Here is a 23,208-nt window from a genome sequence, read left to right as displayed (position 1 = left end):
CTTGACTATTGTACTGAGGGATGGGGGAAGAAGCGAATAATAAAGCCAATGATTCTCAAGTGAAGGCTCAGTGACCTGTGGTTATCATCCAGCTGAACAAGATATACTGTGTTCCAACCATATAAACCATGACTTTAAAAAGCCAAATGTTGCTGGCTCGATCTAGAAGCAGTTTTCCAGGATATGTCTTATATGCACATAACTCAGATAACTAGTGTTACATACCTGCCAGAATCTTAAGTCATGCCACTTCTCTTCTGTGGCATTTTACATGAGTGGAAGTTAAATTTCCAGTCAGAGTTAATTGAAATCATTATGTTGTCAAGATGTTTCATAACATTAACATTGAACTGATAGTCTTTTCACATTACTATTTCAAAGTACCTCTCTAAAGAAATGCTTTGCAATTAACTATTCTAATTAAAACATTACCAGATCTATTGATTTTAAAAGAAAATGTTGACATTAGTATAATGCTTTCCTTATAAAACGTATTATGGGGGACTTTAGCACAGTAGGACAACTACTTTTTCAAACACCAATAAATAAGCTGAAATATGCCTCCCATGCAAGAAAGTCTTTTTACTTCTAACTAATGTCTTCATTTAGTGAAATACTATGAGATTTCATTGCTGCAGCAGTCACATTAAAAACATTGTTTTGTATAACTACAAAAAGAAAATATTTTGAGGAAAGAAAAAAAAAACCCAAACATTAAGCTTTGCATTACAACTTCCCTTGACCTTGCTTTATTAGACAGTAGTACAGAAGTCCCTACATTGCTCTTAAAAAATTTTCTGGAAAAATCTTATCTATAGACCAATAGATAATACGTCATGCAGTAGTAGGAAAGTAGGCAATATTTAATACAAAACTTGCATTTTTAACAGTTCTCATAAAACACTGAATCTGTCAATAGACCTAATGATTTTTGTCACTTAAATTGCTTCAAAACACCAACAAAACCACTAACCAAATATGCTCCTTAAACTTTAAAACCTATGCATACAGTTTAAATAACTTAATATTATGGCTAATGCCTGCTCCTACTGCAATCAGAAGATACAATCAGGAGTTTGTGTTTCCTTTGTTGTCTTTTGAGAACATACTTACTGAAGTACAACATGCATATATAAATTGTGTCCTTGGGAATAACTGTCACACTGATGTATTTCCATATAAGCAGATGTGCACACTTAACGGACCTTCAGTTGAGCAGAAAGTACACTATTAGAGAATTGTATCAGAAACAGTGTTTTCCTGAAACTTACTGTTTCACATCATCTTCCTACAAAAACAGGAAAAGAAACAGTTCGCTACTTACTCAATATAATTTTACCAAGGATAAAAGTGGCAGGGCTTCCACAGTGAGATAAAATTAAGACTTGGAAACAAAAATATAATTCCCTAGTCAAACACATGAGAAAAGACCTCACTGTTAAGTTTGAAAGTTTCTACTAAAATTTCCAGCATCGGTTTTCCATCTTGAAACTCACAGACTCAGAGGGCAAGGAAGAGGATGGTATTCCAACACTAAAAAGATGTCTAGAAAACTGGAAGTACTATAAAGAACGATTCAAAAATCAGAATGTCTCCAACCACACGCGAAGCTGCCAAATTTTTCCTTAACCTATAAACTGTTACTACAGTTAAATATGAATTGTATGTGCATACCTGGTCCTGCCAAGGGAAAGGTTTGACAGAGGGAATTTTGACAGAATTTCATTTCTATTCAATAGCATCTGACCTTGAGCCTAGAAAATTCCCCAGAGGACTGTGGCAGGACAGTTTTTCTGCTTCGTTCTCTTTAATTCTAAAGCCTATTCATCTTTCTTTAAGAAAGAACCCATAATTACTTCTTCATTAACAATATACCTGCACATATATTAGTCTTTAAATTTCTTGTAGGAAGACGGGTGTCTCTAGTTCTGATAAAGTTTCATTTGGTCCTCTGACAGGAACATACTCTTCCTCAAATATAGCAGACTACATCTGTCCTCAATTAAACCAATGTAAATGTGGATTGACTGAACTAACTTCAGCTGAGGTACATGGATATGGACAAGACCAAAACTTGACCCAGAAGCTAGAAACAAATTTTTTGTGTCTTAATATGCTTTCCGTCTTACAGTTCCTTAGATTTTTTTCCTTCTGAACTGGTTTTTGACATTTTCATAAAGAATCTCACTGCGTATTTTTTTTAAACCAAACAAGTAAGCAGAGGAAGGTAACTCAAATAATTTATTTGTTGGCACTTCTGTCAGCTGAATTATGCTTTTTAGACATTTCAGCAAATAAAGGCATGTATTTTGTTTTTACAATACTTGAAAATGTTTCAGTGGCACTTTGAACTAACTGCTTTTCACAGCAGACATGGTCCTGTCAATTTTTTCTATATGGAGAGTTTAAAATTCAACTGTATTACTTGTCCTCTAGTCTAAAAAGTAGAAAACATACCTTGCATCTAATACACAAGGAAAGATCAAGCAGTAGAGTTACTAATTATATGCATTCATATTTAATGAAGGTTCCCAAGTAAAGCTGAATTCTTTCTAGTCAGTTATTCATTTTTTATAGTGTTAAACCATCTTTTCACGTCTCTCATGCCAAAACTAAACCAGTATTCGAGACCGAAAAAACAGGTTCAGGAGGCACTTTCTGTATTCCTTTGTTATCACTTCTTTTAATGTCTAGACAAGAATTCTTGGATGTAACATTACGCTCTGTTAGAGAAATTAAAGGACTTCATATCAGCCATAAGAATAAAACTGTGGAAAATGCACTGTGTTAGGAAATAACAGGTACGTATGTAGCTTTCTGAAGGTGCAAGAGAAGTAAAGATGCACTGGTTTCTTTTTAACCTCAGAGATGAGGGTAAGTCACAGTTTCTCAAAATACACTTTCTATTGTTGTTGGGGTAAAGCATGAGAATTATAGTGCATTTCAGGTTAACAAATTTCATAAATGAACTGCATCTTTCAGCCTAACAGTGCTTTCTCTTGTCCTTATATAGAGTCTGCAAGTGCATAAGACAGAAGGTTTCCAACTTTTGCCAGCCCCCTTCCCACATCCCCCTCCTGAGGACTTAAAAACACTAAAACAGATGCTATCCAGCTCCTGCATATTATTGCCTTCAAGTTGAAGACAACTCTGATTTTCTTCTTTAGTGGATTAGGACCTCCTACAAAAAGCTTCTTTGACAAGCAGATCCCTTTTTCCTTTCTCAAATCAGCTCCCCTAGACTGGAGGTAGCCTAACAGTTAAAAATACCATGATTTTGTGGAGTAGCATTTAAAGCAACAACCTCTGCTGCTAATTTACTCCTCCTATCCATTATAAAGTTAGATAAGAAAAAAAAATTTACACTAAAAGGGAAGTAGGCAATCTGACCACAGAAATTCAATCCCTCATCTGAAGTGGAATCCTTGAACTGAGCATTAAAACCTCCAAGTCTGATATCATCTGACACATTCAATACAAAAAGAAAATATGATCCAGATTAGAGAACAGGAAAGACCAAGAATTTTGAATGTTTAAGAACAAACCTGCTGGACTGATAATAAAAGCCATTAAGTCCCTCATTTGCAATAAATGATATGATTAACCAGTAGAAAATTGGTCAATTCATCTTACAGTATTAATATTTGTATCAGGTGCTAACTATCACATCAAAAGGAACAAAAGAGTACGTCTTAATTTAATATCAAGTGAACTGCTTGAAATACTTATTAAGAGTAATGTACAAGTCCAGAGAAATATGGCATCATCAGTACCAACCTCTCGAGTTCCCATCAGGTAAACACAGGGCTTCGCAAATGCCTATCAAAATTCTCTCTGTAGAGTATTTTAGTGGCAACTATATACTAAATTCTCATAGTTCACACTGACATTATTTACTGAGAATCTTGAAATTTGAATCCAACAATATCAAATGGTGGTGCCTACATTAATGCATAGAGATCACTGGATAATAAGGAACCGCAAGGACATCAGACTAAACAAATTACCATCCCTCCATCCCCCCAAAAAATGGAAAAAAAACCCCAAAACAAATAACCAACCAAAAAAACCCCATCAAAACAAACAAAACTACAAACAACAAACCAAACAAATAGCACAATGGAGCTGATTAGAGTATATTTTAAAATACTTTCCCTCAATTTTTCTTGTGGGCAAGCAAGACAGCATGAATGCATTCCTCTGTAATACATCACAGTATGAAAAGTGGTGAAAACTGTTCAGTTTAACCTTGCAACGGTCTCGAAATTCTATTGGTCATCCAATTTTCATTTCCAGCATGTCTTAAAACTGTTTCTGCTATGCTTTCTGTATTACTGATGAAATCAATGGAATTTCTTGGAAATAACTGCAGTCACACTGAAGTCACAAAGGAATAAATGAGGTTCCTGAATTGTATAACACGTTTGGGGGTTAAAACATTAGTTTCACGCCAAAAAACAAAAATGTAAACATTATTTAAACCTTCTAGTGGCTAGAGGTAGTTCACTAATTAACTCCATCAGTTTTTACAATCATTTTCATATCTAGCAGTTTGCTAACAGGTTCATTTTTATCAAATTCGTAAGGGTTTATCCACTGGGAATCTGAACATGTTATCAGCAAATCAGAAACAAACTATCTCTATTTATATTGTATTTTATGTCACACTGATACTGCTTAAAAAAAAAAATTCTTCCTACTCTTGATATCCTAACCCTTGTAAATCATATCAAATTAAACAAAAGTTTTCAAACTTCAGCTTATGCTTATTCCTGTAATTTCATATCAATTAACTCGTGATTAATTCTCAACTAGTTATATAACTCTCCCAAATCTTCGTTCGCGAAGCCTAGCCATGATGTGATGATGATATAACTTAAGTTTTACAAAACCAGATTTAACTTTTTTTTTTTTTTAAACGACAAGATATGTTCACTTAAGGGAAATAAGAGATCTCACACAGGCAGGCTTCTTATTTGTAGAAATAAAACAGTGGGGTTGAATAGGCAATGAAACTGCATCATTAAAAAATAGGTCTTTCATATCAAGAGCCATCAGCTGTAAAGAGACCACAAGCAACTAGTGTTGATGCCCGAGGCTCTTTCCAAAAAAGAATACATAATAAGTCTAATGGACTGCATGGCAAGGAAAAATTCAGATTGTTTATCTGTCTGCACCTATCAGGCCCAAAAGAGATTTTCAAAAAAGCAGAAGTACAGAACAAAGACATTAAAGAGAAGAGCCTATATAGTAAAAAACATTTTGATGCACGAGTATGTAATCTTCAACTATGCAATACGGAAGTAAAAATAATTTATATATAGATAGACAAATATGTGTGTCTATGGTTATACAAAATTTATATAAAGAACACATAATATATATTTCATAATACTAAATGGATTTAACCATGCAGGACAGAAATATATTTTTGACTGGAAAATGTGTGTTGGAAGACAAAAAAAACTTAACTAAATAATTAAACTCCTGATTTTAGGACTTTTTAAAAGCTGATTTAAATGCTTTTTACAGGCATAGATAATTAATTTTAATCCTAGCTTGCACAGAAACACAGGAAGAATAGTAAGTTTAGTATATGTTCAAAATCAACAAAGTTACTGTTATACCTCAGCAGAAAAAATATGGCAAATTTCCAGTCCCTTGTTGCAGTTACTGAATTCACATGGCTCACATAATTTTTCAAGACACAAAATGCTTCCGAAATTAAGAGTTACTGCTATGGACTGTACCATCTATTGTACTTCCTCTAGTTGATACTTCAATGACAGGAGAGTTTTCTGCCCAACTACCTCCTCCAATAGATTTAAGCCAGTGGCTAACAATCTTTTTCCAGTCCAAAGACTCTTAAAAATTTGCTATTGTACTTAAAAACACCAAAGAGCAACTGTAAACCTATCATCTGGTGGCTTCATTTTCCTAGTTACTTTTCGCAGCCTTCTACAACAGCAAATTGAAAACCATCAAACAACTTACCCAAAACAACTTTATAATATTTACCAAGAGAGAAAAAAAGACAAATCTGAAAATGTAATCTGTAAGGAAACTACTAAAATTTTTTACAGTTTGATAGAAAAATATCTACAGGTTTCTCAAATACCTTTCCAATAGCATGACATGCAAGCCTTTTATGTTCTATGAGCTGATTTACATTGCTGTTTTGTAATATGGGAAAAAAACTCTGATTTGCATTTACTCTATTATTTTTGACAATATCTTAAAATCCTTTAAATATAGCAGAAAAGGACTTCAAAATCTTGTCTGACATTGTGCAGCTTGATCATATTCATTAAAATAAATCCTTAGACATAAGCACCAATGACAAAATTTGCTGAAGCCTTTGTTGAGAACAAAAAAAAAAAAACTTCAACCTTGGAAAAAAAAAGATCTGAGCAAACTGGTAACATACTCAAGAAAGATCCTGCTGAATTCATCTTTTCATACCTGTGTTGAGTTTCCATCCATAATAATATGCCAGGCTTTTGAGGGGTAGGAGAATGTGACAGATGAGCTTTGTTTACATTGCTTAGAGCAGAATGCAGAATTCTCTGATTTAGCTAAAATAATAGAACTGAACGTTCCAGGTTCTGTTTACATATGCATGGTTGCTAAACTGTAGAATAGAATGGAATGGACTAGAAATGGCAGCATGCAACACTGTCCAGACAGTCTAATGACACCCAAAGCACATACAGATCAACCGCCAACTGCGCTAATGGTGCACTCTGTTGATTCTTCTAATTCAAAATTCTCTGTCTAAGGTTAAATTAAACCTTAGAGTATTTGGGTTGGACAGATTTAAAAATCCAAAACAAGGTATCCAGTTTCACAAGACCAGACTTCCTTCCTTCTCGTGAGGAAGAGATTAAAAAAATTATAAAATTAAATCAGTCGGATGCATTGACACTAAACTGCAGACAATATATTCTTGCCTGTTACCAAGATACACAGTTACACTTTCTCAAGGTACATGCAGCACCTTCAAAATGCATAAGATTAAATATAATTAAATATAATGGTTGACAATAACAATCTTAGCGTTCTCCTATGCTTTGCAGAAGGTTCATGACAGTATCCCATTTTGTGTATCACAACAATCAGATGGCTCACTAAAATCTACTCATCTCTACTGAAGTAATTTTTGAAAGATTTTACCCTGACAGGCACAAACTGGGTTTTTTTAACAGTATGTAGGAGTTACATGTTTTTCAATGAGGGGACTGTGGGCATCTGACAGAACTGGATGGCTTAGTTTGCATGCAGTGAAGAGTTTCTGTCTATGCAAGGAAGGATCAGGTTCCACATTTCACTTTAGTTCCCAAATGGTATCACCATTCTGAGCAGTAACAAGTACACTGTGTTTGAAATAAAATTTTTTGAAGTTTGGACTAAAATAGAGCAAGAATCAGATTATGTTTCTTTTTCCATTCTATACTTACCCTGCCTCAATTACATTAATTTTGTGAGCCTCTCTTCATGACCACAGTCAGTGGTTCTATGGACCATAAGAACGCATGGAAATACATTGCAGAAATTGCCTTTTCACCCACCTATCCTACATCGCTATGCTGAAAACAAGCAACCTTCACAAGAGTGAAAGAACCTGCAGGACTGCTTCAAACTTCTGAAAAGTCTCATCCCCTTTCCCTTTCTCTCCCACCTTCCCTAGCTTTATCCCATTTGTCCTAGCTTTATCCTGAAATGAAGGGAAGTGCCTGTAGGATAAAGACTCTCTGACTAGGAAGGAGGAGCAGGACCATTCAGAGCAGACATGCAAGTTTCTTCTTCAAACTCATGGCATTTTGCTGTAGACTTATGGAAGAGCCTGAGAGCTTTCAGCTTCCAGGTGAAACACATGGAACAGGCAGTTAATATTCCCTGATTTTGACTTTGAATTGACAAAATCTAAAGGTTTCTACCTTTAGATTTCCTGCTCTCTTTTCAGAAAGACAAGTAGATTGTTTACTATTACTTGAGATTGAACCAAGCCTTCCAAACCTTACCAACACAGACATCAGACTTCACAGGAAAAGTGGGACTTTCAGCAGCTGTAGTGATAAGCTTTGAAGTTGTCTCTGCTGCAGCATTTGAAGCTGAAACAAGTATTAATTACGACGGAGAGGAATCTCCTGTGCTAAAGCAATGCAGATTTAAGGAGTCACATAAAACTACTGAAGCCAGGAAAAATATGCTGAGAACAATTCTCAGGAAACTTGTGCACATTCAAGTTAAATACCAAACAACAGCTAAAAAAAAGGAAAAAATTATATAAGAAGCAAAAGGAAACTGATTGTGATAGACAATATTTTGTGTAAAAATTCATTGTTAGTTTTTGCTGAACACCAAAATTAAGAGGGGTTTTTTTAACCACAAGTTTTGCAATTTGTTCCATTTATCCCATCCCACAGAAACAAGCATTGATGGTAGAGCTGTACAAAAGCATATACAGAATTATCTTTAAAAATATGCCTTATCACAGCAGTGCTTTGATTACACGCACAAAATTATCAAACACACTAAATGCAAAGGGGGGAAAAAAACAAAACGTGAAAAAAATCAATATTATCAACTGCATCATCAGAGCAGCCCTTCACATAGGAAAGGCACAAATGCCTTAGGGGAAGCCATCTGTCTCTTCTACTGAGCTTTGTAAACAGGCTTCATTTGCAACAGTTGTGTTCATATCTTTTGTTCAACACCTGACTATTGTCAATGGCGTAGGTGGAAGGTAAATTTCCTCTGCATCACACTCTTATCGTGAGGATGTAACACAGCATTATCAGAAGGAACACTTCTGTATTAATACACTTTCATTCTAGCTGTATCTAAGAAATAAGTAGCAAGGACTTTTCCTAACTTCTGTTTGACATTCATATACAGTGACACAGGACACTGATAGAGTGATACAGCATTACAATAATTTTTCAACAATGAAGACCCTATATAACAGAAATGTTGCCTACAGTAGTCATTTACCTAAAACAGTTTTGCTCTGCCTGAAGAGTAACCACGTTCCTGACTTTCTCCAAATAATCACACCATTTAAAACTTAACACATGATTTTAAAATGTGCTTGCACTTCTTCATTCTAATAACAGAATGCCACTGATATCTTAATTTAGACAAGAAAAGAAGTGGTAGATGTCAAAAATGTTAGAAGAATATATTTATTCCCACTATAGGAAAAGCCTCATGCTTTATAATACTGTTAGGCTGGATTATGCAAGCATGGTCATCTATCTAGAGGTCACAGAAGTCACTGCAGCGCAGCACAAAGTTTGGAGATAGGTACAGTAGTTACCTACAGTAGGTAACTTAAAAAAAGAAAGTTTACAAAAATTAGCAATTTTAATTAGCATAAACATTTACGGATTGCACGTGTGATGTATGCACTAATTTTCTATTTCTCCGCCTTCTGAGCTAAGAATTCAAATGCAAGGTTTTAAGTCCATTTCTCAGCATAGTTCATGTCATTCCTTTATGAAATGTACTGTTTATCCTTTTCTTGATTTGATTTTACCATGTACATCATTATATTAACCTAACCCATTCCACACAAAGAAGTACTTAAAACTGGTAAAACTGAGAAGAAAAAAAAATACTATGTATGTTTGACTAGCCATGCACTTCATGGGTGACTTTACAGAAAAGGAAGTTTAAGATTGGTATATATTAATCACAAAACCATAGAAAATGCTGAGTTTGAAAGGACTCAACAGGATCATAGAGTCCAACTCCTGGCCATGCACAGAACATCCCAGGAATCACACCACGTGCCTGAGAGCATTGTCCAAACTACACTAAAAAAAAATTTACTAAGAGCAAGCTGGTGGTGAAAGGATTGCAAACAGCCATTTATATTCCTATATTACAGTATCATAGCTGATAATGAAGGGACTTGTTAGTCCTAGATATCACCTTATACGGAGATATGAGCATGTTTTTATTTTTATTATTTTAGTTTAACCACTAAATTATTTTTTTTAATATAACACCCACTGAAATTGCAGAAGTTTTCCAAAAACACAAGGTGGCTATTTTAAAGACTTAGTGACAATCAGAAATGCTACATCTACATGTAGCATCCACATGCAGAATTGAATAATTCAATGCCAGAGAAATATGCACAGGAGAAGAACTTTCCCATAAGACTGTGGGCAGAAGACCACTCTTTGATCCAAAGCAAAAAACCCTGCCAAACAATCCTTGCTACTGTCAATAATAAACAAATATTCAGAAAAAGAAGATGCATAAATGGAACTTAAACTAACTGCAGTTACCATGGAAACAAGTAAGATTTACTCAACACTTCCTACTCTGTTCCATTATCACTATCTCATGAACTCAAATGGAGAACATTGTTCCTATTCCTATGGAAACCCTGGAAATAGCCCACATTGTCACAGGAGAAGATTAAGGCAATCTAGAACTCATCTCTTGGATTCATTTATGTGCCACTAAGGCCTATGAAAGACTAAAAATAACTAAACAGCCAAAGTTCATTTCTCAATAGAGATGAGCAGAATGTAAACTATTCCCTGTGAACAGTAGATAAGTAACAAACATCAACAAGCAGTGAACAACCACAATGAACAGATCTGTAGTTACACTTACACACAGGAAAGGACATTCTCAGGAGTTCTGTGCACTGTCTTTATACAAATGCCCTAACTTGGTAAGGCTCTGCCCTTTCATCCTTATGCCATTTGTCTTATTTGTTGACCAAGATGAGGAAAGGGGAACTTTTATAATCTAAAATACATACATAACTCTTTCATTCTCAGAAGTCCTAAAATAACAAATGAAATCAACAAAACAACGAAATGAAAAATAACAAAAAATTTAAAAAAAAAATCACAGAAAGAAAAGAAAAGAAAAAAAAGAAGAGAGGGGGAAAAAAAAAAGCAAAAACACATCCCAAACCACTCAAGGACATGGAACATCCTGTGCTTCCTGCCTGTGCAGTCAGACCTGGAGGCTGAGAAAGGCTTTCCTTCTCTCCTCTAGTTCAGAAACCTAGAGCACAATGCAAGGGAGAATATGGCACTACTTATTTTTGCCCAGCTAGGGGAGTCTATAGGTGACACCAAACTCTGCTTAACTATCTAAGAAAATTTGTAATTTCATAGCCAATAGACTGCAAAACAAATTTTTTTATCAAAGAATGCATGTGCTTTGCTTCTGAAAAACTAATGTCAGATTTGGATTTGTAAAAGGCTTGAAATATTATGAGTATGAAAGACTAAACCACCGAAGAATACTTTCAATTTCTATTGTCTAGTCAATTAATACATTTTATTCTAAATTACGTGCTATTCAGATTAACTGAATCCTAAGAACACTACAGGTGCTCAGAAAAAAACCCACATAATTCCACAACAAGATTGGTTATAAAGCATTTCCAGGATGAGAGGGTCCCACAATGGAAAAAAAGAGAAAGAATTAAAATTTATAAGAGCTTTTTTTATCTTTGAGAAAGCTCCATATTCTAATTCTGAGATGTTCCATTCTCAAGGTTGCTCAAGGTTTCTCTTCCTGCTTTGCAAATCTAGTAAAATAGCTGATATTGTCAAGAATGCTGTCAAAAAATCTGTATGTGTATCAGATGAACCTGCCTCTCCAATTTTGCATCTCTCAGGGATACCAAATTATCCTTTGAGCTCCTACTCTCATTAAAGACAACCATTACTATCTTTGAAACTAGGGAGAAACCCCACATAATTTCCATACTGCTAAATTTCATTTTAGCTGTTAGACAACTATAACTTATCACAAGAGGTTGTGGGGTTTTTTTCCCCTCATTAAAAGAATTTGAGTCCCCTCTTTCAGGGGGAAAAAAAAAATAAATGGCAGCAAGAGAAATCCAAAACCAAACATGCAAACAAATAAAACCAAAACTAAGTAGTATATAGCACACCTACATTTTTTTCCCAGGAAAGTTTACTATAAATACTTAAATATTTAAAAATCCACTGGTTTTCCTTACTTGCACTTTTTCAAAATACTCCACCACTTCCCAAGCAATACATCTGAGTATACTGCTTAAAAACACAGAAAAATCAAGACAAACCCCATCAGTAAGTTTAATGGCATTGCTTCATGTACATTTTTCCTCTCTAATGTACTCTTGATACAATTTTTAATCAATCTCCTCTTTATGACATATGTATGAACAAAGCCTATACCTTACCTAAGCAGAAACAAAACTGATATATTTAAAATGTTTGCTTGTACAAGAGTATTGCAAATTATTATTACATTTCAGTACTACATGCATTTATAATCAAACTGTGATCATTATAAACAGATTAGAAAACCCAAAGGCTGAAATTTTTATAGCATTGTATTTCCCTGAATGAGCAATGAGGTCTTCTAGCATCTTCAGAAGTCCAGTCAAGGGTCTAAATCTTTCCACAGTAAGCATTTAGTGAACTATTTACTCTGATTTAGACTTTTAGCCATGTTTTGATATCGATTCCTATAAAATTGTAACATGTAGACCTTGCAAAATGAGACCCTTTGCTGAGCAGAGTCCCAAGATAATCCCAACCTTTATTACTAACCTCAAAATTCTGTTCTATCTTGCCAAAACATTTGTAAGACTTGCAGTTTTCAACCTTTGAACATGTAGAACAGTCTGAGCTGGGGAAAAGAGAATGACTGCTGAATTTTTTGGATAGATGAAGAGAATGTAAAAACAATTATATAATTCAAACAAATTATATTACAGAAAATTTCTATTTAATTTAAAATGTATACTAGGAAACACATAGTCACTTGTAATTTAAAAAAAGCCCCTTCATATATAACTTCCTCATCTTTAGGTTTTTTAACTGTAGTTAGTAAGTATTAGGAAAGCAACGCAAATAATCTTCTAATTAAATAACTTAGTAATAAACAAATAATTAATACACTACTGTCACTAACTGTAGTCCTCTCTTTTCTCCTTCACTCCCCCCAAAGGCTGTTCTTCTCTTTCTTTCAGCGCTGACAATATAAAAGACATTTTGATTAAAAAGTAAATTTGCCTGTTTTCAACTGACTCTGTCCTTTAGGTACTGTGAGAGTCAAGGCAGAAACCAAAACCACCACATGGTGCTTAGCACAAGCTATATAAAGCTCATATCTCTTATTTGATTACAGGCCATGTGTTAAAAATAGAACAAACAATAATTTTTTCCACGATTTTATCTCCTGGATTTGCAACTGAAATAATGATTTTCCTTTATCAGTTTAAAGGAGAGTCCACATTCAACTGGGTCCTAATTTGAACTGTGTCAACTTCAACAATATACATATGACTTTATTTTGTCTATCGAACACTCAACCTAATTAAGGAAGTCTTTTTCTTCTTAGTCAAATGATTAAAAAAAAATAATTTCAGGAAGCAAAATCAGCTCATAAATGCCTTTAATTTCCTGCATCTTCAGATTAATTAGGAATGTTTCTGATTTTTCTTTAGAAACCCATCTCAGGAATTTTTATCTAATACTTGCATCATCTACAGCATTATACAGCACTTCAAAGTAAATCATATTTCCCTGAACAGATTTTAAGTAAACTGCTACCTTCTACTATTATTTATATTTATGTTACTCAACATCGACTGCAAACAAAACTGCATGGGTTCAATTAAATCATGTACTTAGGCAGTTTAATACGGACACATTTTTAAACCGTACTTCAAATTCCCATCTATGTTGTTTAAGAGCAAAAGTCACATTTTCAATGGTTGCATCACCAAGAACACTACATTCCAGTTGTGCTTTTATAACCTAAAGTAGGAGGAGAAAAGGATATTCTGACCACACAACTGTAGGGACTGCGCCTAGCCAGCTACAGTACTTCAAAAAACAAAAACAATTCCTTATTGAAGGGCGTTCTGGATCACCCTCTATGAATCTCTTCCTCCAAAGCCTGCCCTTCAGATAAAATTGGGTAGTGTGAATATTCCTCTGTGCCTAAATCACTTCTGAAATGTCAGGAGTAGACATTTACTCCTAAAGCAGTAAGAATGTTTATTTCCATTTCAGTACTTCTATCTTTACAATATTTACATAAACTACTGAATCAACTGCAATATTAGTAAAATCCCATGCACCTGCCACTTTTATGTCTATTCTGCCTATTCTTGCTGTCATTAACAGAATTACAGACTAGGAGACACTCAGCTGACATAGTGATAAAGCAAGTAATGGTCAAATGTTCTGAAAATTTCATGGCTTAAATATTTAAAATTTCCCATTATCATTTCTTATGATGCTCACCACAACAACAGAGAAAAGAAAACTTTTTTTAACAAAATGAAAACTACTCCTAGAGACTCAAAGTACAGAAATCTGTTTCCTAATGGTTGTCTGTTGGAATTAAAACAGACAGGAACCGTGAGCAAAGGGCACACGTGGAGATATTAACAAGATACATTTGAGACACTATTCTTTCCAGTAAACCTGTTCTCCAACAGTCACATTGTGAGGGAGTAGCATACTAAGAAATTATACAAGCATTTCATACTGAAGAACCAGACATAATTGACCACTTTTGTGAAGCAATACACAAAACTGGTAACACCAATTCTTCTGTGCTCCGAAAAACTAAGAAAGAGTAGATGCAAACAATACCCAGTTTTACATAAGAGCACCAGTATGAGAAGCTTTTGTGCCATTCTGTCAGTGTTCTGAATCACTTCCACAGAGAATGTGCAAAAGTTCCTCTGCATAGGGAGATTAATTTGCACAATACCTGTACCTTTGGCTTCACCTAGTTAGCTCTATCATGTGCAACTAAAAATACCACCAAAAATTAAACTACAACCCTGGAGTGTTTTTTCCACAACTCACAGCAAACACTGCTGACAGGACCAGACATCCCTTACAAAGAAGTTTTACACAGAGTTTCAGACACTTTATCTGAAAGAGAAAACTTAATTGAAATCAAAAGCAAAATATTTCAAGGTGTGAGCAAGTTTAAATTTCTCCTCTCTTTGTTTAGTCTTTAAATGTAATTCTTCCTCTAATCAATGGAATGGGAGAGGAGGGGATTAGGAATATGGTTGAGTTTTTCTCAACTTTCATTTCAGTTACAGAACTCTTCCCTCCCTCACCACCACCAATGAATTAAATGTTTTTAAGAAAACTAGTGTGGAGGGGAATCACCTCTATCAAAGATTCCAGAGTGTTTGTTAAGAATGGGTTAAATCATTTCACTGTCTCCAATGACCCAGATCATGAATGAAAAGTAACATCCCTTAATTTCCAGCAGATGCACTGAAAATTAGTTAATAAATTATGTTAGAAAAAAATAATTTACAACAACAAACAAACAAAAGTTATATTTCAATTAGTTCTACAGCTACAAAGGCCTTCCAGTCTATATTTTAAAGGTTGTGTACTGATTTTCATCTGTTATCTTAACAGAAACATTAGATTTCACTAAAAAAATGTGGAAATGTTGATGTAAATGTCCAATTTTGTACTACGCTATGACACTATGACCTGTAAACACAAAGTTTTGTCCTGTATTTTCCATACTGTTGGCCTTTATTTTCTTCACTAGTAGGTAGCCAAAAAGTTTAAGTATTAAAGAGGTAACTATAGGAGCACCCACTATACAAATATTTGTTTCAACATTCCCAAAGCACCTGGGCAAACTGATCTGACAAATTAGAAAGCTGTTTTGTAAGGTAACTAGGAAAGAAATTAAAGTGTCAAAGATACAGTGACAGATTTCAGTAGAGAGAGGTCCAAAAAGTAGAGTGTTTAGATTCCACAAACAGCACTCGACATTCCACTAAGGTTCACTGTGAAGAAAATGACTGTCCAGGTAAGAGTAAGAATTGAAGTTTTTTCCATGAGCAGAAAACACAAATAACCTTCTACTTCACACTGATGTGTGTTCAAGATGGGCCTAACTTGTCTCCTTCATTTCTCAAATAAAACCAGGCAGCAGTTACACAACTGCTGTGATCATGCTGAACTGAAGATCAATTATAACTCTTCCTAATTCCATTTTCAGTGGGCTGCTTTTTAAGCTTCTTTTTTTTTTTGTAAACATTGAATGCATAAGACTGATTTTAATTTAAACTCGTACAATGTAAAAGTGTACCATAATTTTTTTAGCTCCAGATATCTCATATGATTTTGATTTCATAGAACAGTGAAATCACCAGTTCTTCTTCGGGGGACAAAAAAAAAATTCCACATTTTGATTCAGAAATATAGCTACCAGGAAGAGGCTGTATTAAATCAGTACGAATTAATGAGTTAAGTCCTAATATTTTCAAATAATTTTGCTTACATCCTAAATGTACAAATAATGTGAATATTACTTCTAGCACGAATGTTCACTGAAGCAGTTAGCCTTTAGCAAATATATCCAGAAAGTAAAATTTAAATGAACAGACAATGTTCATATTGGAAATGGTCCACCATGAATCTTGTCAATTCAAATAATGAAACTATTGAGTGTTATATTAAAATAAATGCATCTTGTTTTCTAAACTAAACAAAATGAACTAACATATTCCATACATTGCTACATATTTCTCAGATAGTTAGTCATATTCATAAACCCAGGTGTGCACAGTACCTGTTGCTTACACCTGACTATAGATATACTCTCAGAAATAACCTAATCCAGTGATATTGGTCAGTCTGTTATAAAATGCAATGGTAAACTAAGTCATCAAATAGAATTGAATAACTTCTTCCAGTATGTTGAAAAAAAAAATACAGTACAATGCATTTTATATTATTTAGATTAGGTTTTTGTCTTGATTGTTGGTTTGTATTTGTGCTCACATATAGCTCAGTCAAAACAACACAGGCCAATTTGGCACTGCATAGCTAGGAGCAGCGGATTCTGGTTTTGGGTGATTTCTACCCTTGATACATGAATTAGAACAAGAAGCACAACTAAGATTTTTCTTTTTTAATGCTGAAGAGTTCAGGAAAACATGCAAAATGCCACTTTTCATAAGACAACATGTCAATATGCCAGTTTCACAGAGAAGATATATAGTGCTCAAAGCAGCAGTGAACACACTTTCAAGCTACAGATAAAAGTCAACAATTAACATAAGCAAATGGGAAGAAGATATTTTTAGGAAAAATAATCAAAATAATATTCTTGCAGAAACAAACAATACAGTGGCAATTGAGTTACCTCAACTTTTTACTGTAAAAGACTTGATTGAGGAGAGCAATTTCTTTTCCTCCCTTCCCTCCCTCATCCAAACAATTCCTCTATAGACCCAAATTGACTCACCTAACATATCCCTTAACCAAAATAAACAAAGACACAAATCCTTTTTCAGTTTAACCCGAACTAGTTACAAAGTCTCACTGGGATTCTCAGAAGTTTTAAATGGGATTTAAATCACTTTAGCTGTTAGTTTAGAAGTACATTCATTCTAACAAGGAAACTAATCAAAATGACACAGGACACCTTGGCAATTTAGTATTTAACAAGGTTCTAATGTAATTATATTCAAATAAATCAGAAAACTACAGATTTTTTTTTCAGTGGATCTTTAAACCACATATTATCAATATGTGGCTCTATCTGATACATAACTGTTCACATGTTTGAAGGATTTCCTAAGCTAATAAAAAAAAATCAAGAGAACATATTACTAGTCTATTGAAAATATCACAAATCTCATTGCATAGCCAATTCAAACTTGTCTTTGCTTTATACTTCTGACCACTACGTACACTTGTAACACTGTGCTTATTTTCCAAATTGGGTTCTGTTTTTCCCAGTACAATTTTAATTCCAGATAAAATAGGCCTAAAGTTTTATCACCTAATATGAAATTATTAAACTCACTGTTTGTAGCACAGTTCAAAATCTTGGTGCCAGAGTACTGAAGTAGGATGGGGACTGGTCTGGAAGACAGTTTTTCTTATTTACTGTCTCTGCCTCTCTCCCTACAGTGGGAATTAGTCTGCTGTTTTTACTTCCAAAAGAGAAAATTGGGATTGACTCAGTGCTGATGAAACAAACCAAATCAAAAATCTTCCACTAATGCTCAGATACAGTGCTTCTTAAAAAAATGTTCTTTAAAACAAAAACATAGAAAATCACAGAAAACTTACAAGTACTCTGCCAGTTAATGTCTGGGCAGATATCATGACTCCTGCCCAATCCTTCACAGACGTCATCCATCCCACTTCTGCTGCCACATTCTCCTCTTTTTCATCTGTTGGTTTGCAGGCTCCATCGGCCTGTGTGTCTCCACCACCATTGATCTTCTGGGCCTCCTGCAAAGTAAGTATTTGGATTAGTTAATGTTTAGCGATTTGACAAGGAAAGCCAGAGTAAAGTTATGGCTAAGAAATGCTACGAAAAACAGAAAATAGGTCTTCCTGGATTCCTGAGAGATGAAATTAAGAACCTATTTGGATGTATCTCTTTGGAAATTATAGAAATAGAAGTGTTCTATAAGGCACCAGACTAACACTAGATAATAATATTCTCCTTGACATTACATCTTAAAAACATATACTTGGCATCAAATATGCTATATATTCCTTCCTTGTAAGCAGCATAAGTGACAAGAGCTCTGTATGCAATTATAGAGCTACCTATAAATGAATTTGTCACATATACACTGAAAGACCTTTGATTTATTAGTTCAAAACAATGCATACTGAGTGTGAACATAATTTATGCACAACTTTAATTTAATATCACTAGAATTAATTATCTGAGTAAACCTTCACTAACAACCATGATGTAACAAGACAGTAATTATCAAGTGTAGGGGAACAAAATACACCACAGAGAATCTGCAGGGAGCTGCCATGCTATCAGTGAACTAGTTTTTCAATGAAAGTGTTTAATGTATCACAGGAATTATTCTGTCGGTAAGTGGTTCTCACAGAACAGAGAGCCAGAAATTAAAGAGGAGCCTCAGCTGCACCAAGCTTACTGATGAGTCACACGCACTGGAATTCATATCAGTCTCTCATGGATGTTGCAGAAAGGGTGTTGTGCTCTGTAACTGCCTGCTATGTGCTACAGTCACTGGTGCTGCAGAAAAATCAAGGAAAATGACAGGAAAAGCCAGCCTGGATTGTACATCGTTTAAAACAGACCACATGCAAAGTATCAGACTGTGCCACAAGTGTGCCTTTGGTGACAGCATAATACTAATGACTTCCTGAAGACTTGACAAGTTATGCTAAACAAGCAGAGGGGAGGCAGCACGATTCAGTGCTGAAGGATGTACCAAGCACTTGAACTTCACACATAGATCTACACTACTGCTTCAAGCACTCTGCAGAGACCAACAGCTTGCAAGATCTTGTTTACAGATGACTTGTCTGTAGGCCACTAAGCAGGAAATCAACTGCCATTAATGCCCTTTGGGATATCTATTATACAAGCAAAGATGCTTGACGCCTGTTATGTGATTATTATTACTACAGTAGGAATGATGATCACTGTGATGATCAAAACACATAGCTGTGAGATGGCCTTGAGGACACAGCTGGACATAAGGGTACAGGCACTTCCTGAGAGTACTGAACTAATAAAGCAGTTGCATTGAATCTGTCAGCAAAGAACAGTAGAGCAACGCTAAAAATGTAATATGGAGACCAACAGTTGTTTTTAGAGAATCTCAGCATCACAACTTAATTAGCTAATCAGGTTCTTTCTTCTCTGACAGTTTCCCTCCCAAAAAGCAGGCTCTGTGTTCTTACTAGCAATTACAGCACAGTGCATGATGTGGCTGTATTGATAATAACATATTATTCAGAGTTACAACAGTAATTCAGTACACTTCCTAAGCAAATAACCAGACAGAAGATAAAAAGTACTTTGTATTTGCATAACTGGACCTCATTTACTGACAAATTTGGACACAGTGAATCAGATGTTTTGCACTCAGCATTGAATGACATATCCTGCACTGCACACGCACAGAGCACAACCTACAGAAATGAGCTCATTGCAGAGGACAGTGATGTACAGCACAGCATGAGGCATTTCCAGCAGAGTAACACGTGGCTGGAGGCAATTTGTGACCCATAACATCACCAAGCCATATAGATCAGTCCCAAAGAAATGCCTGGACCATCATCAGGGTTTTGATTATAATTCAAGAAAGAGAAAACTAGGCTCAATATAGCAGACATTGCAATAAAATAGAACACTGAAGCTAGACACATCTCCAAGGTTCTGGACACTCTCCCCCAGAGTCTCCTCTGACCCCTCTGTGGCTCAGGATGCCATTTCAGCCCTGTCCAGGGCCACCTGCTCCCACAGCCCTGTCCTATCCAGCCTTAGTGGGCCAGACCCCACAGCCTGGCCAACCCACAGCCAGTTCACCTTGCCTAGCCTGATCCACAGGCTAAGATCCCAGGCTGGCACCCAGAAGGCTCCTGGTAGCCAGGGCTCTTGTCCCACCACCCCAGCCAGGGACCTGGGGCAGGACCCTGACCCACAGGGAGCCCCCCAGTGTTGTGACAGCTACTGACTGGTTAAAAAACTACACATTCCATTTATTTCTCTCTTCCCACCGGTTTCTCTGCCTTTTGTAACTGCTAGAGTTTGTCTTTCGGAATGTAGACTTCACACACCAGATTTTGCTGCATGGTCCTCCTCTGCATTGCACAGCAAGCTTTCATACTCTGTACAAGTTTATACTGAATGAATTAATGTGATTTTAATAGTAAAGGAGTTTTAATTATCTCTTCCTCTCAGATAAGAAACTGAGGTGGTAATTAAGTGCCTAACTCAGTCACTAGTGAAGTCACTGGCAGAGTGAGGATGAAACCACTGTCTTTCTTGATTCTTCCACCTAGTATCCTCTGTTTAACATCACAGGGATTCATAACTTGCTAAAAACCTTCATAACTACGGATTTTGACACAGAAAGTCATAGAAATACAGATCACTGAACAAAAAGCGCTGAATTAAAAAGTACATTTTATGTTAGTGAACTTAGAAATACTAAGGTTGCAAAATTCCGTTATTCTGTATGTGTTCCTTCCTTACTCCCAACCTTTTTGTCAATAGATGCATTTACTCATAAAATTATAAAAATAATTAAAAATCTCCTAACACTCAATAAAATAGTAGGCAATTTACTTAATTGAAGGAGAAAGGCAGTTTTTACATTTTCAAAAGGTTTTCATAGCCTAAGTTCTTTTTGCTATATTGACTTTTGGTTGCCAGTAGAATAAAACAGTAAGTCATTGACAGACCTATTCACTATTTGATTCTCTAAAGGTATTCAAGTCTGTAATACATTTGAGTGGCTGTATTTCTATATTTACGCGACTTACTCCGCGCCTCTACTAAAATCTCCCACCCATATTATTTCTTAATTAGAATGTAAGTAAAACAATTATCCCCTGCCAAGTATCATTTGGAGCAGACTCTCACGATCAGCCTAGCTCTTGCCACTATTGCAGCTATAATGATTATGCAGATTAGTTGCTGTTATGTAATATTTGTGTTCAGCTTGGATATTTTATATTTTTCCATCTACATGGCTAGCTTCTTATCTCACTTAATTGGTAGCTGAGTATTAAGAAAAGTTTGTCCTAAGTCATTACGTCATTATGCAAAAATCACAAAAGGAGGTTTAAAGACTTCTTTTATTTACACTGAGTACAAATCAGACCTGTTATCAAGTGTCTAGTCTGTTCCACTGCTATTTCTTCACCTCATAGCATTAAGTAACCAACACCAAAACCTGAAAAAGGTGCTTAGAATAATAACCTGACAGTGACAATAATTGTTTAATTATTTACAAGTTCAGTATTACAAGTAAGGTATGTTTATCCACTCTGCTTACTCTGCTCATTATTTTAATTACTTGAGGACAGGAACATTCAGGTAGATTGAGAAGTAGTGTATTTTGTGAAACATATATTTCCTGAACCTAATGACAAAATGGAAGACATGATGAGAAGTGGGGTACAGGAATCAGGACTCACTATTCTACCAAACGTTTGACAAAGACCTGGACCAGAAAGTTCGATGCTTTGTCTCCTATTTTCAACAATAAATATTGATTTAGATTACCTAAGTTCTAGAATGCTTAAACACAGTTAACCTTAAGGAAGAAGAATTCAGAACGGGAAAAGACACTCAAAACCATTTAATGGTTGTGAAAATGTAGTCCTGCCTGCTCCATTTCACCTCTCTAGAACACCAGTACAAACATAGAACCACTGCATAGACACTCCATTCAACCTAGGATAACACGAAATAAAATCAGAAGATTATTATGAAACCTTAAAACATCTAAAAATAGTTTGTCTTTTTAGAAGCCCTAAAAGCACAGGATACCATAAGGACTCTGAAGTATGGTACTGAAAAAACTTGATCACTTGTTAAAATATGTTAGAAAAGACAGGAAACAGGCAGGTAATATGAGGGAAAAGAACTGAAACAAAGAAAAGGACTTGATATTCCCATTTACCTAACATCTAACTATTTGAATATCACAAAAAAATAATAAAGTATCACCCATAAAGAGAATACAGGGCATTGAGTCATGCCAACATCACTCAAGAGAAGACAGTATGCTCAATTTAAGTAGATGTTTAAAAACATTAACACCAATATAGCAAGTTCAGTATTGGCCTTTGAATTTCATCCTAGATAACACGAGATGAGAAAAGGCCTGTCAGAACGGCAGCTGCACCTAGTCTAAAGTATGCAGTAATAATTCAGTAAGAAAATACAGTTTGGAGAAGTTAGGAAAGGGCTGCTTTAGACAAAATTGCAGGTTGCTGGCACCATTATTGCCATTAACCACCCTTCAATTAATAGCATTGCATTCCTAGACCCTACATCTTAAGAAAGGTTTTATATCAGATCAACAACACTTCCATATTGGCCACTCTTATACATTAAGAATCTATGTTTATGTTCCTTTCCTTTTCATTCATCAGTTTTCCCCAAAGCCACCAAGAGATGCTATGTGAAGAGGAATAACACTATTTTTCCTTCCTGTTAGACAAACCTCTAAAACACTGAGTTTAAAATTATTAGACTTGTATCAATAATTTAATTCCTGTCACTCACCATTTTGATAACTCCAAATAGAGGTCTTAAATTTATACAAAACCATACTATTATGCTTCATTCTCAGAAGCTGGGCAATGAACAGTGCATGTTAAGACTCCAGGTAACTACTGAATACATTACCATGGCAGATGCTTTCCA

At 35.2% G+C, this 23,208-nt stretch overlaps 1 protein-coding gene across 37 annotated transcripts in view; it reads right to left on the bottom strand.

Annotated features, from left to right (window-relative positions):
- Positions 1-23,208, bottom strand: part of KCNMA1 (potassium calcium-activated channel subfamily M alpha 1) — a 462,597-nt gene that overhangs the window by 321,198 nt on the left and 118,191 nt on the right. For all 37 annotated transcript variants that reach the window (XM_027649629.1, XM_027649636.1, XM_027649631.1 and 34 more), the window contains exon 2: positions 18,117-18,281. In XM_027649629.1, the coding sequence (XP_027505430.1) occupies positions 18,117-18,281 (165 nt within the window). The remainder of the gene's footprint in view (positions 1-18,116; positions 18,282-23,208) is intronic.

Source organism: Corapipo altera, unplaced genomic scaffold, assembly GCF_003945725.1.
Source record: "Corapipo altera isolate COAL_440 unplaced genomic scaffold, ASM394572v1 53, whole genome shotgun sequence".
In the NCBI taxonomy this organism is placed as follows: Eukaryota; Metazoa; Chordata; class Aves; order Passeriformes; family Pipridae; genus Corapipo; species Corapipo altera.
The sequence above is the reverse complement of the archived record's forward strand: the minus strand, read 5'-3'. Positions and strand labels throughout refer to the sequence as shown.